General features: G+C 42.2%; 2 protein-coding genes across 4 annotated transcripts in view; one reads left to right on the top strand and one right to left on the bottom strand.

Moving 5' to 3' along the window:
* Nucleotides 1-5697, bottom strand: part of cabin1 (calcineurin binding protein 1) — a 76053-nt gene extending 70356 nt beyond the window's left edge. For all 3 annotated transcript variants that reach the window (XR_009826610.1, XM_062051709.1, XM_062051710.1), the window contains exons 1-4: nt 5549-5697; nt 3687-3761; nt 2901-2993; nt 1149-1262 (exon numbers count right to left, since the gene is read on the bottom strand). Coding sequence is in view for 2 of the 3 variants with exons in the window: in XM_062051709.1 (XP_061907693.1) it covers nt 1149-1262; nt 2901-2993; nt 3687-3761; nt 5549-5551 (285 nt within the window). In the remaining variant the exon portion in view is untranslated. The remainder of the gene's footprint in view (nt 1-1148; nt 1263-2900; nt 2994-3686; nt 3762-5548) is intronic.
* Nucleotides 5698-10192: 4495 nt separating this feature from the next.
* On the top strand, nt 10193-14932 carry neflb (neurofilament light chain b). Its single transcript, XM_062049727.1, has 4 exons — nt 10193-11245; nt 12093-12217; nt 12305-12621; nt 13878-14932. The coding sequence occupies exons 1-4, from the start codon at nt 10193-10195 to the stop codon at nt 14021-14023; spliced, it is 1641 nt and encodes a 546-aa protein (XP_061905711.1). The 3' UTR covers nt 14024-14932.
* Nucleotides 14933-15171: the final 239 nt, after the last annotated feature.

Raw genomic sequence — 15171 nt, 5'->3', positions numbered from 1 at the left:
TCTTTAAGACCATTCATTTATTTGTGACGGCCCGCCACAGATACATTTGGAGAAATACATTTGCCGCTACTTGTTCGCCCTCGCTCATAAACACTTGGGATGGCCTGATCAACATTTTTGGCCTTCAATCCTGATCCCAGTTTATAGATTCAGATCTGATCCGATACATTGGCAACAGATGGTATTACTGAAAATTCTTTATAGCATGTAACTAAAGTAAAACACACAATTGTATTACATTTTTGAATTTGCTAGTATTATTGTAAATAAGATGATAAAATATGTTGTATTGAATGCTAGTATGCTACAAACAATTCATTTAACAACATAAAGTGGCAAGCACACAATAACTAAACAAAAGAAAAAACTATTATTGGCTCCTATTTAAATTGTTTGGGTTTTTGCATCAAAGCCTTCCTGTATCCAGAGACTTCTCCCTGAGTTTGTAAATATTGAACATCTTAAAGTGCATTTTTTCCCAGTTTGAAAAACTAGGTCGGATGTTGTCTATTTGGTTATTACCATCACATGATCACGGCATTCTCGCTCGTTTGTCTGTGTTGCTGGGCTGATATTTATATATTCTCTAGAGATTTAAAAGAGCTTTACATTTAAACCAATGTGGGTGACACTGGCAGCAGGTGTGTAAAGTGTCTTGCCCGAGGACACAACGACAGGCGGAAGTGGGGATCGAATCTGGAATTCTCAACTTGCCACTTTACCAACCGAGCCATGCCGCACCAGTGCCCATCCGATTTGAAGCTGAAATATACCCACGATTGGACATTTGGCTTTGTAATCATATTTTTTCCCCTGCCAATTATTGTTAGTTTACGGTGAGTACGTTCTTCCTGTGTGTGTAAAGATGGCTCTCTGCTCTACGCCCACCCAGACAAAGATTATGAATGACTGAAAAGAGCGCTCACTGTGTTCAATTAATTCTACTGTTAAAAAATGCGCTCAGGTGCTGAGAGCGATGCAAAGAGTGAACCCTCTTTCTCACTGTTTGAAGCGAGAGATGAACAAACACGAGGCTCAACAATTCTGATTGGCAAACATGTCTGTCACTCAAATGCCGTTGATGGCGGAGGGAAAAAAAGGCGATTTGATGTGGAATAATCGTGCAGCTTTATTGTATAACACTTTACCTCTTTGAGGAGTGGCGTTTTAAGCAGCTCATGATATGCCTCAGCAGACTCCTCAAATTTGTCATGTTTCTGCAGATCTAAAGCTTTGTGGTACAAAGCAAACGCTTCCGCTTCCTGAGAAGATATCAGAATACCATCAGCAAAATATCAGCTACAGTCATGGCCAAAAATATTGGCACGCCTGCATTTCTGTCAGATAATGCACCACTTCTCCCAGAAAATTGTTGAAATGACAAATGCTTTGGTATTCACGTGTTTATTTCTTTTGTTTGCATTGAAACAACACAAAAAAGCCCTCAAAAAAGCCAAATCTGATAGTTTACACATAACTCCAAAAATGCACTTGACAAACATGTTGGCACCCTCAACTTAATATTTGGTAGCACACCCTTTGGAAAAAATAAATGAAGTCAATCGCTTCCTGTAACATGCCTGGAATGTTGGACCACTCTTCTTTTGCAAACTGCTTCAGGTCTCTCAGATTTGAAGGGTTCCTTCTCCCAACTGCTGTTTTTAGATCTCTCCACAGATGTTCTGTAGGATTTAGATCTGGACTCATTGATGGCCACTTCAGAACTCTCCAGCGCTTTGTCTTAAGCCATTTGTGTGCTTTTAGAAGTATGCTTTGGGACGTTGTCCTGTTGGAAGACCCATGACCTCTGACAGAGACCCAGCTTTTCTGATACTGGGCCCTACATTATGCCCAAAAATTATTTGGTAGTCCTCAGATTTCATGATGCCATGCACACAGTCAAGGCATCCGGTACCAGACGCAGCAAAACATCAGTGACCCTCCACCATGTTTGACTGTAGGGATGGTGTTCTTTTCTTTAAAGGCCTCGTTTTGTTTTCTGTAAACCGTGTGATGATGTGCTTTACCAAAAAGCTCCACTTTAGTCTCATCTGTCCACAGGACCTTCTCCCAGAAGGATTTTGGCTTCCTCAGGTAAGTTTTTGCAAACTCCAGTCTTGCTTTGTTATGTCTCTGTGTCAGCAGCGGGGTCCTCCTGGGTCTCCTACCATAGCGTCCCTTTTCATTGAGATGATAGTGCGAGCTGACACTGTTGTACCCTGTGTCTGCAAGTCAGCTTGAATTCTAACAATCCTTCGTTGCAGTCTTTCATCAATTTTTCTCTTCCGTCCACGTCCAGGGAGGTTAGCTACAGTGCCATGGGCTCTAAACTTCTTGTTGACATTGCGCACGGTAGACACAGGAACATTTAGATCTCTGGAGATGGACTTGTAGCCTTGAGATTGTCCATGCTTTTCCACAATCTTGCTTCTCAAATCTTCTGAGAGTTCTTTGCTCTTCTTTCGTTTCTCAATGCTCAGTGTGGTTGACATAACACAAAGGTTGAGTCAACTTTTCTCCATTTGAACTGGCTGCAAGTGTGATTTCTATGTTGCCAGCACCTGCTACTTGCTACAGGTGAGTTTAATTACAAATTAAAGGTGCATCACATGCTTAGACTACAACTATTTCTTACAATTTTGAAAAGGTGCCAATAATTTTGTCCAGTACATTTTTGGAGTTCTGTGTAAAATAATATCAGATTTGGCTTTTTGGTTTGTTTTTGTGTTGTTCCCATGCAAACTAAATAAATAAACATGTGAATACCAAAGCATTTGTAATTTCAACAATTTTCTGAGAGAAGTGGTGCATTATCTGACAGAAATGCAGGGGTGCCAATATTTTTGGCCATGACTGTATATTAAGCAGGCATTGTTTGGCTGGATTCACAGTTACCCTACCTGAGCCTCTTTTGTTCTACTTTTTTTACTTCTCAGGGGGTCTTGAGACTCATCTGCAGCTGAGGATGCGGCATTCAATGCTGCGATCCGAATCTGTAAAAAACAACAACAATGAAAAAGCTATAAGACTGGTAAAAGTCAGACGTTTGTGTACATAAGATCTTAAATGATGCAGTTCCACCCACTGATTTGTAACTCACGTAACTCGATTAACGTATTATTTTCGGGTCTCCCTATGTCTAGCATTAAAAGATTACAGTTGGTACAAAATGCGACTGCTAGACTTTTGACAAGAACAAGAAAGTTGGATCATATTACGCCTATACTGTATATACCTTTATGTAACTATACTGGCTCACCTGCACTGGCCTCCTGTGCACTTAAAATGCCACTTTAAGGTTTTACTACTTAGGTATAAAATACTAAAGGGTCTAGCTCCATCCTATCTTGCTGATTTTATTGTACCGTATGTCCCGGCAGAAAAATCAGTGTTCTAAGAACCCCGGCTTATTAGTGACTTCCAGAGCCCCAAAAAAGTCTGCGGGCTATAGAGTGTTTTCTATCGGGGCTCCAGTACTCTGGAATGCCCCCAGTTAGAGATGCTACCTCAGTAGAAGCATTCAAGTTCCAAACCTAAAACTCATTTGTTTACACTAGCCTTTAATTAGACCCTAGCATGGTGCTAAATCTGGTGCAGCCATCTTCTTAATGAAACTGCACATTGTCCTTCAAATAAACAAACACAAACAAACAAAGGGACTGCACAATTGCAATAGACCACCTTACCATTTTTATATCAAAGATGATGTACTGGCTGAAAGCAGACCATCCACATGTTCTCTCACTGCCTCTTGGCTGGATCTGTTCAAAAGTACAACATGTTTGTCATCACAATAGGATCTGTTCAAAAGTACAACATGTTTGTCATCACAATAGCATCTGTTCAAAAGTACAACATGTTTGTCATCACAATAGGATCTGTTCAAAAGTACAACATGTTTGTCATCACAATAGGATCTGTTCAAAAGTACAACATGTTTGTCATCACAATAGGATCTGTTCAAAAGTACATGTTTGTCATCACAATAGGATCTGTTCAAAAGTACATGTTTGTCATCACAATAGGATCTGTTCAAAAGTACAACATGTTTGTCAACACAATAGGATCTGTTCAAAAGTACAACATGTTTGTCATCACAATAGGATCTGTTCAAAAGTACATGTTTGTAATCACAATAGGATCTGTTCAAAAGTACAACATGTTTGTCATCACAATAGGATATGTTCAAAAGTACAACATGTTTGTCATCACAATAGGATCTGTTCAAAAGTACATGTTTGTCATCACAATAGGATCTGTTCAAAAGTACAACATGTTTGTCATCACAATAGGATATGTTCAAAAGTACAACATGTTTGTCATCACAATAGGATATGTTCAAAAGTACAACATGTTTGTCATCACAATAGGATCTGTTCAAAAGTACAACATGTTTGTCATCACAATAGGATCTGTTCAAAAGTACAACATGTTTGTCATCACAATAGGACCTGTTCAAAAGTACAACATGTTTGTCATCACAATAGGATCTGTTCAAAAGTACATGTTTGTCATCACAATAGGATCTGTTCAAAAGTACATGGTTGTAATTACAATAGGATCTGTTCAAAAGTACAACATGTTTGTCATCACAATAGGATCTGTTCAAAAGTACAACATGTTTGTCATCACAATAGGATCTGTTCAAAAGTACATGTTTGTCATCACAATAGGATCTGTTCAAAAGTACATGTTTGTCATCACAATAGGATCTGTTCAAAAGTACAACATGTTTGTCATCACAATAGGATCTGTTCAAAAGTACAACATGTTTGTCATCACAATAGGATCTGTTCAAAAGTACATGTTTGTAATCACAATAGGATCTGTTCAAAAGTACAACATGTTTGTCATCACAATAGGATATGTTCAAAAGTACAACATGTTTGTCATCACAATAGGATCTGTTCAAAAGTACATGTTTGTCATCACAATAGGATCTGTTCAAAAGTACAACATGTTTGTCATCACAATAGGATCTGTTCAAAAGTACAACATGTTTGTCATCACAATAGGATCTGTTCAAAAGTACATGGTTGTCATCACAATAGGATCTGTTCAAAAGTACAACATGTTTGTCATCACAATAGGATCTGTTCAAAAGTACAACATGTTTGTCATCACAATAGGATCTGTTCAAAAGTACAACATGTTTGTCATCACAATAGGATCTGTTCAAAAGTACAACATGTTTGTCATCACAATAGTATCTGTTCAAAAGTACAACATGTTTGTCATCACAATAGTATCTGTTCAAAAGTACAACATGTTTGTCATCACAATAGGATCTGTTCAAAAGTACAACAATAGGTGACAAACCGTCAATGAAAGTACTGTGTAGCATGATAGTTAGCTTAGCTCTGCTACGGGACACCAAAATAAAAGCCTAATCAGAAAGAACAATGATGTTTTTGTAGTGGTATTTATATTTATATTTATATGAATGTTAATGGACGTAAGAGGAAGATGGAGCTGAAATATCCGCCAGCACATGTTGGCAAGCTAGTGCTTCATTTACTGCTGTACGGCGACTATAGAGCACACTTACCATTCATTTCCTCCTACAACATCAAGGTTATTTAACTAAACACTGCAACAAGAGTACAAGTTAACTTAATCGATCCATCAGCCTTTTTTTGTTGTTCTTCGGTGCAAAAGGAGCGTCTCAGGCTGTTGGAGGCGACGCACCAGTAAGCTCGCCGCTCATTGGCCGAGGCACTTTTTGTCTGGCCAATCACGTACTTGCATATTCAGCCACGTCATTCCGAGGCGGGCATATTGTTACGGCGTAGACAGAAGGACGATCACTTTATGATGGACAATAATATTTAAAAATAATAATGATATAATATTTGATAAGGTAATACATGGCTATCAGAAGGACGATCACTTTATGATGGACAATAATATTTAAAAATAATAATGATATAGTATTTGATAAGGTAATACATGGCTATCAGAAGGACGATCACTTTACGATGGACAATAATATTTAAAAATAATAATGATGTAATATTTGATAAGGTAATACATGGCTATCAGAAGGACGATCACTTTATGATGGACAATAATATTTAAAAATAATAATGATGTAATATTTGATAAGGTAATACATGGCTATCAGAAGGACGATCACTTTACGATGGACAATAATATTTAAAAATAATAATGATGTAATATTTGATAAGGTAATACATGGCTATCAGCCAACACTTGATACATTCTGCCTCTTTATAACAAGGTTGTTTTACTCATGGACGCTTTTTTCCAACTGCTGCTTGTTGATTTTAAAGGTCAAAACTACACTTCATGATTTAATTAATTATTGAGTTCATTATTTCATGAATTATTTAATTAATCAATGACACATTTAAGTAATTATTGATTTGTTTCATTTTGTTCCAATTGGCCCTTCATAACAAAAGTCCATTTGTTTATTAATTAATTTGTGATTATTTACCTATAATTCTAATAAAAGCACACTGCTTTTGTAGTGGAGAATGATTTTAAATGGAGAGTTTAGTGAAGATAATCTACAGTCGTCCCTCTCAGAGTCAGCCATGCCTGCTGGAAGCTGTTTATTTATTTATTTTTATTATTATTATTTTTTTTTTACATCGGAACAGGAAAAACAGGACGATATTTAATAAAAAACAAAGGCACATTGACTAAGATGATAACACAATTAACTGACAATTTAGTTAAGTATAAAAAAGAGCCTTTTGGCCATGGAGACCAGCTGCTGGGTCTCTGCCACACCAGAGTCCGTTTGGAGAGACTGGAGGAGATGTGGATGAAGAGACAGGACTGCAGAGTTTGGAGAGACTGGAGGAGATGTGGATGAAGAAACAGGACTGCGGAGTTTGGAGAGACTGGAGGAGATGTGGATGAAGAGACAGGACTGCAGAGTTTGGAGAGACTGGAGGAGATGTGGATGAAGAGACAGGACTGCGGAGTTTGAAAAGATTGGAGGAGATGTGGATGAAGAAACAGGACTGCGGAGTTTGGAGAGACTGGAGGAGATGTGGATGAAGAAACAGGACTGCGGAGTTTGGAGAGACTGGAGGAGATGTGGATGAAGAGACAGGACCGCAGAGTTTGGAGAGACTGGAGGAGATGTGGATGAAGAGACAGGACTGCGGAGTTTGGAGAGACTGGAGGAGGTGTGGATGAAGAGACAGGACTGCAGAGTTTGGAGAGACTGGAGGAGATGTGGATGAAGAGACAGGACTGCGGAGTTTGGAGAGACTGGAGGAGATGTGGATGAAGAAACAGGACTGCGGAGTTTGGAGAGACTGGAGGAGATGTGGATGAAGAGACAGGACTGCGGAGTTTGGAGAGACTGGAGGAGATGTGGATGAAGAAACAGGACTGCGGAGTTTGGAGAGACTGGAGGAGATGTGGATGAAGAGACAGGACTGCAGAGTTTGGAGAGACTGGAGGAGATGTGGATGAAGAGACAGGACTGCAGAGTTTGGAGGGACTGGAGGAGATGTGGATGAAGAGACATGACTGCAGAGTTTGGAGAGACCGGAAGAGATGTGGATGAAGAAACAGGACTGCGGAGTTTGGAGAGACTGGAGGAGATGTGGATGAAGAGACAGGACTGCGGAGTTTGGAGAGACTGGAGGAGATGTGGATGAAGAGACAGGACTGCAGAGTTTGGAGAGACCGGAAGAAATGTGGATGAAGAAACAGGACTGCGGCGTTTGGAGAGACTGGAGGAGATGTGGATGAAGAGACAGGACTGCGGAGTTTGGAGAGACTGGAGGAGATGTGGATCTTCTTCATCGTATGGGCAGCTGTTTTCCGGCACCCGGACCTGAGGCCGAGGGTCTATGCCTTTTACCACCCCAGGCCCGGGGGGGCCCTCCCGTTCATATGTCAGGACACACAGAAGTGAGCCAGGTCACCGAGCAGTCATCCAGGTCCGCCAGGCCACGCAAACCATTAGGAGCACGATAAATCGGGCAACGCAGGATCACGTGGTCGGCAGTCTGCTCCTCCGCGCCACACTCACACGTCACGTTGGGTGCTAAGCCCCACTGGAACATGTTTGAGCGAAAGCGACCGACACCAGTTCGGAGGCGGTTAAGCCTCACCCAGGCCACTCGTGGTAGTGAGAGGCCTGGTATTGAGCCGGTGTCAGGTATGAAGTCACGGAGTCTGGAGGAGATGGTATGCTCCAGGTCCGTGCTCCATTTGTGATTCGCCCAGTGAGCCGCCCTGATGTTGTTGTCACTGCATTGCTGCAGGAGCTTCAGGGCGGCTGGTACCAGTGGGTCTCTGGAGGGGAGGCGGGGCGTTGGCTCTGAGGAGAGTGTGAGCCTTTCATGGAGCAGGTGGTTCTCATCCATGTTTGCCCGGCCCGCCAGAGTTGCTACAGCACCTTGGCGACGAAGCTCAGCGGGTTGGATGCCTGCTAAGATGGGCAGTAGCTCCACAGGGGTGGGGCGCAGGCATCCAGTGATAACACGCAGGGCTTCGTTGATCGGGACATCAAGTTGTTTAGAGTGAGCACTGCGCGCCCAGACAGGTGCGCAGTACTCAGCAGTTGAGTAGACCAGGGCAAGTGCTGCTGTTCGCAGAGTTCTTGCCCCGGCACCCCAACCGGACCCGACCAACCGTCTCAGCAGTGAGACGCGGGTGTTGAGTTTCTTGCGTGTTGCCAAGAGGTGTTTACGGAAAGTGAGCGACCTGTCCAGGGTGACCCCAAGGTATTTAGGGTCAGGACGAGGGTCTTCAGGTGTAGGACGAGGCCGGCATAGGGTAAGGGAAGCCCCATCCGGCTTCCGCACCTCGAACCTGATCTCACGATCCGCTTCCCAATTGTATAGGTGGAAAGCTTGTGTCACCGTCTTGGATTCGCTGAGCTTCAATCTCCAGTTATGGAGGTAAGCCACTAAAGTCTCCATGTCCTGGCTTAGAGTTCCCTCCAAGGCCTGCCAGTCCCTGTCGGAGTGCAGCAGCGCGAGATCGTCTGCGTATGCGAACCTCCGTGAGACTGTGGCAGGCAGGTCGTATGTATAGATGTTATACAGGAGGGGAGCCAGGACAGATCCCTGGGGGACGCCATTTTTCAGGCGAGATGTGGATGAAGAGACAGGACTGCGGAGTTTGGAGAGACTGGAGGAGATGTGGATGAAGAGACAGGACTGCGGAGCTGGTGCTGAGCTCCGGGACGGACAAGCTTCACAGTGTCTTGGCTGAATGAGCAGGTATCGGACACCTCGGTCTCCTTGGACATATCCTCGCTCATCCATGCGGACTGGACACTGGCTGAGAGTTAGTTGCTTTGTTGGGTCTGCTCCTGTCTCTGGCCATGCTCCCCCCACCCCAGTAGACGATGGCGTGGAACACCGTAGAGGCCACCACAGTGTATATGTTTTTAATGTTTTACTTTTGTATGTAGAAGTGTCTGGTTGCATCAGCTCTGCTCTTTTAATATCTTTAATGTCCTTTGTGTTCTTTGATGTTTCCCTCTTACACACATGCTTATATGTGCTATGGCGATGAGGTGTTTTCCCCTTGGCCTCAGTCTGGACCCCCTCTCCAGGGGCCCAGGCTTAGACAGAATTTTTTTTCTCCCCCCTCCCGCCAGCGTTTACCTGTTTCTCACCTTTTTTGTAAGGGGCGCCGGAAGTTGGCAGAGCCGTCAGCGATCCTGTTCTGTCTCCCTGTAATGTTTGATCCTGTTCTGTCCCCCAGTAATGTTTGATCCTGTTCTGTCTCCCTGTAATGTTTGTCTGCTCTTGAATGGGATTGTGCTGAAAATCTTAATTTCCCCTCGGAGATTAATCAAGTATTTCTGATTGTGATATACAATTATGACATATAGGTATGTTTTTCTTACCGTAAGAACATAATTCTATGAGTTTGCCCTCTACTGTAACTCATTTGTAGCTTGCCATTATAGAAGTATCACAGGGTTTTGTCCTCGTTGACCCTTCCATGGTTGCCACGCCTCTGCCACTCACATACATCCGCATCCCACTTCTCTCTCTCTCTCTCTCTCTCTCTCTCTCTCTCTCTCTCTCTCTCTCTCTCTCTTGCCAGATTCATTATCAATTCCTTTTAGTCAGCAAGCCTGCAAAAAGCACTTTACGTCATCTGTCATTACATGCACTATAAAAGCCAGTGTAATGCAGAAGCACTGCGCAGATGACACAGCTCCATCTCAAGCTCCGTCTCGATGATGACTTCCTCCGGCTTTGACCTTTATTTTCCTTCAGCTTCCAAGAGGAGAGTGGTTGTGCGCAGTGCAGGGTATGGATCTAGTGCAGGTACAGAGTCAAGGTCTGCATACGCCCCGTCAACTTACACGTCTTACAGAAGTTTTCCTACGAGCAGTCGAGCCGCCTCCGGTTCCTTCCTGTTCTCGACTCCGGGGTCTACGGTCGCGACCGAGCTGCGCCTCGACCAAGCAGCACAAGTCACCTCAGAATTCAAAAGATTGAGGACCCAGGAGAAGGCGCAGCTGCAAGACCTCAATGATCGCTTTGCAAGCTTCATCGATAGAGTGCATGAGCTGGAGCAGCAAAACAAATTGCTGGAGACCGAACGCCTACTGCTCAGGCAGCGTCAAACGGAGCCGTCCAACCTGCGGGGCCTTTACGAGCGCGAGATCCGCCAGCTGAATGCTGCAGTGGACGAGGCCAACCATGAGAGACAAGCTGCACAACACCACAGGGAGGAGATGGAGGGTTTGCTGAAGCACCTGCAAAAACGCTATGAGGAGGAAGTGCTTGGTAGGGAGCAGGCAGAAGGCAGGGTGATGGACGCCAGGAAGGAGGCCGACGAAGCAGCCATGGACCAAAGTGAACTGGAGAAAAGAGTGGAGATCCTGTTAGACGAGTTAGCCTTCCTGAAGAGTCTCTGCGAGAGCGAAATTGCAGAACTCCAGACCCAAATACAGTACAGCACCGAGGTGTCCGTGGAGATGAACGTGATCAAACCCGACCTATCCGTCGCCCTGCGGGACATCCGAAGCCAGTACGAGACATTGGCGCAACGTAACCGCCAGTCCGCAGAGGAGTGGTTCTCCAACAAGATGAACGTGATGGCGGTAGGCACCGCTCGCAATACGGAGAGCGCGCGGAACGTGAAGGATGAAGTGGGCGAATATCGCAGGCAGCTGAAAAGTAGGACGTTGGAGATCGATGCGTGCCGAGAGATCAACCAAGCTCTGGAGAACCAACTGCTGGAAGTGGAGGAGAAACAAAGTGATGAGATTTCTGCATTGCAGGTGAGAAAGTGAAAGATATTATAATATTTGCAAGTAGGTCTAAATCAGGCAAGAAGCAGGTTTCCTGCGGCCCACCACATGATCGAGTTTGCAAAGTATAAAAATGAGCTGACATTTTTGAAAGAAAGAAACTGCTGTTTCTAAATGTGTCCACTGGATGTCGCCAGAGCAGTTCTCTGTGTCCCCTCCCACACACATGACGTAAGAGGGGGCGGAGCTATGTTAGGATGAGGCAACACTTCTGTGTTTGGACACTTACCTACTTACCTGCTTATTAGTGGTGGGATACAAATGGATCATCTGTGCATTTCACGTTGCACTTATGACTGGGGACACATTTTCTGGGCGCACATAAATATGCTGAAATAATAGGTGTCCCCTTCCTACTTCACGTCTGATAAATGAAAGGAGTCCAAATTCACAAGTTTTTTTGTAGATGATGCTACATATGTACAGAATAAAGCACATGATGTCAGTACATCAGTTGAGGAAAATAATTAAATGACATTCATTTCATCTTCTGAACACCAAAAGGAGCACTTTAAAACTCTGCCAGACTCAATTCCACCTGTTTGACTAATGGACATATCACATCATTTATTCAGGAAGTATAAATAACAACTAATGAAGATAGAATACAATTAACTGCAACATATAAGTGTAAAACAACCATTATGATTTCAACGTTTTCAGAATTTGATTGGTCTAATATTAAACAAAGTTATCTTTATTTTGAAGTTATCATGCCATGATTTTACCAGTCCAGCCCGCTTGGGAAGAGATGTTCCTCCATGTGGGCCCCATCTAAAAGGAGTTTAAATGAAACATGTTTGCTTCTTCAACACAGGATGCAATAAAGCGACTGGAGGACGACTTGAGAGCGAACAAGAATGACATGGCGCGATATTTGAAGGACTATCAAGATCTTTTGAATGTGAAGATGGCTTTGGAGATTGAAATTGCAGCCTACAGGTTTTATTTGCACACACTGCATGTGACGTTGCTGGAGCAGTGGAATGATTGACAGCTGCATGATGTGTGTGTTCCTTGCATGATCAGAAAGCTGCTGGAAGGAGAAGAGAGCCGCTTAGATCGCTGTGGCCAGAGGTCTTCTGTGGTCTACTCTCAGACCATGTTCGCTGCTCCTCCTCCGGGAAGGAGCCTGGTCTCCATGAAGTCTCAACTGCATTCTGCCGCACCTTGCCTACTGAGCCCTCGCTTCTTCAGATCTACAATGGCCGCCCAGGACAAAATGTCAGCAAGAGATGCTCAGCAAGTGCAGGCAAGCCCTCCTCAGGAAGAGGAGGACAGGACGGAGGAGGACAGAGAGGAAGAGGAAGATGAGGAAGAGAGGAAAGAGGAAACTGAGGGGGAAGGTGAGCATGTTTTATGCATCAAAATGGGAAGATACAAAGTCAATGGCTAAAACACAATGAGTAGTTCAATTACAAATATAACACTTTTGCAATTTTGCATCAGAGTCATTTAATTGTAATATTTAGTTGTACACATCCTACAGTTAATAACATGTTGGTGACCTAAATTAGACACACCAGAAAAGGGGGCAGACGTTATGATGGAGCTAAAGCAGGGGTCTCAAACTCGCCATATTTACACACACATACATATACATATATATATATATATATATATATATATATATATATATATATATATATATATATATATATATATATATATATATATATATATATATATATATGTATATATATATATATATATATATATATATATATATATATATATATATATATATATATATATATATATATATATATATATACATATATACATATATATATATGTGTATATATATGTATATATATATATATATATATATATATATATATATATATATATATATATATATATATATATATATATATATATATATATATATATATATATACACGTTAGGTCAGGAAAGAACACAGAGGCTATTTCATCCCTACAAGCCTGTTTCTTCAGGGGATTTTATTTTAAATAAATAAATAAATAAATAAAATCCCCTGAAGAGCAGGGAAACCTGTGAAACAGGCTTGTAGGGATGAAATAGCCTCTGTGTTTTTTGCTGACCTAATGTATATTCTGTATAACAGATAAACCACAGAAACCTGGACTATATATGCAGATGTGGGATCTGAACCGAGGATGTCGTTGTGGCTTGTGCAGCCCTTTGAGACACTTGTGATTTAGGGCTATATAAATAAACATTGATTGATATATATACATATATATATATATATCACCGACAGGTCACTATAACTTTCTCTGCATCCTGGGGTCACGCCAACAGCTGCCATGACCCACCATGACACTCTCATGACAAATTTTCCAAAAGTTTCCAATAAAACCAGAAAAAGTCACCAGTCGCCCAATTTGTCACTCATCTTTCAATAAAGGTGTTTGAATATTAGCTAAATAAAAGGACAAAATCAATAGCCATGGTGGCAAGACTGATGGATCCTGCTACGTCTGTCTAGTCCAGACCAGGACGGCGTGGTAATGACAGGCCACGCACAGACAGTCCCGTTATAATGTGTTCAAATGTATTTGTAAGTGTGGGAAACAATGGCAGGAAACTACTCACAAGTCTTGTTTCTTCCTGAAGAGGACGAGGCAGAAGAGCCACCCAACGAGGAGGACAAAGAAGAAGAGAACAAATGTGATCAGAAAGAGGATGAAGAAGACGGCGAGGAAGAAAGTGAAATGAAAGTGGAAGTAGATGCTAATGGCAAAAATGGCAAAGCCCAGTAGGCTACTGTTTGCATGATACTTGCTATCACGCCCCGCAGTGTTTGTGGCATGTACACCCATTACCAAAGTATGTGGCATGTACCAAAGTATGTGGCATGTACCAAAGTATGTGGCATGTACACCCATTACCAAAGTATGTGGCATGTACCAAAGTATGTGGCATGTACACCCATTACCAAAGTATGTGGCATGTACCAAAGTATGTGGCATGTACACCCATTACCAAAGTATGTGGCATGTACCAAAGTATGTGGCATGTACACCCATTACCAAAGTATGTGGCATGTACCAAAGTATGTGGCATGTACACCCATTACCAAAGTATGTGGCATGTACCAAAGTATGTGGCATGTACACCCATTACCAAAGTATGTGGCATGTACACCCATTACCAAAGTATGTGGCATGTACCAAAGTATGTGGCATGTACACCCATTACCAAAGTATGTGGCATGTACACCCATTACCAAAGTATGTGGCAACAAGTAGTCTGCCAGCGCCTTCATGCTAGATATAACCTCACCAAAATATGCCTGCAGAGCTGCTATGATAGACTCTTGCTGTATCCTCACTATGTGTTGCAATAATAACTCTTGCAGTATCCTCACTATGTGTTGCAATAATAACTCTTGCTGTATCCTCACTATGTGTTGCAATAATAACTCTTGCTGTATCCTCACTATGTGTTGCAATAATAACTCTTGCTGTATCCTCACTATGTGTTGCAATAATAACTCTTGCTGTATCCTCACTATGTGTTGCAATAATAACTCTTGCTGTATCCTCACTATGTGTTGCAATAATAACTCTTGCTGTATCCTCACTATGTGTTGCAATAATAACTCTTGCTGTATCCTCACTATGTGTTGCAATAATAACTCTTGCTGTATCCTCACTATGTGTTGCAATAATAAAGCCTGAAGCCTTGTGCATCTTTTTGTAAGAAGTTGCATCAAATAAAACCTTTCCCTTGTATCACTCTGACATACAAAAACGAGGGAAAAATACAATTACAATTACAATTACAATGTCTTATTTTTGACTCATGGTCAACGAATATAATACCCTTGTTGGTAGGGATGTCCGATAATATCGGGCTGCCGATATTATCGGCCGATAAATGCTTTAAAATGTAATATCAGAAATTA

The sequence above is a fragment of the Entelurus aequoreus genome, linkage group LG06, assembly GCF_033978785.1.
Source record: "Entelurus aequoreus isolate RoL-2023_Sb linkage group LG06, RoL_Eaeq_v1.1, whole genome shotgun sequence".
NCBI lineage: Eukaryota > Metazoa > Chordata > Actinopteri > Syngnathiformes > Syngnathidae > Entelurus > Entelurus aequoreus.
Note: the sequence above shows the minus strand (reverse complement) of the source record. Positions and strands in the feature narration are given on the sequence as shown.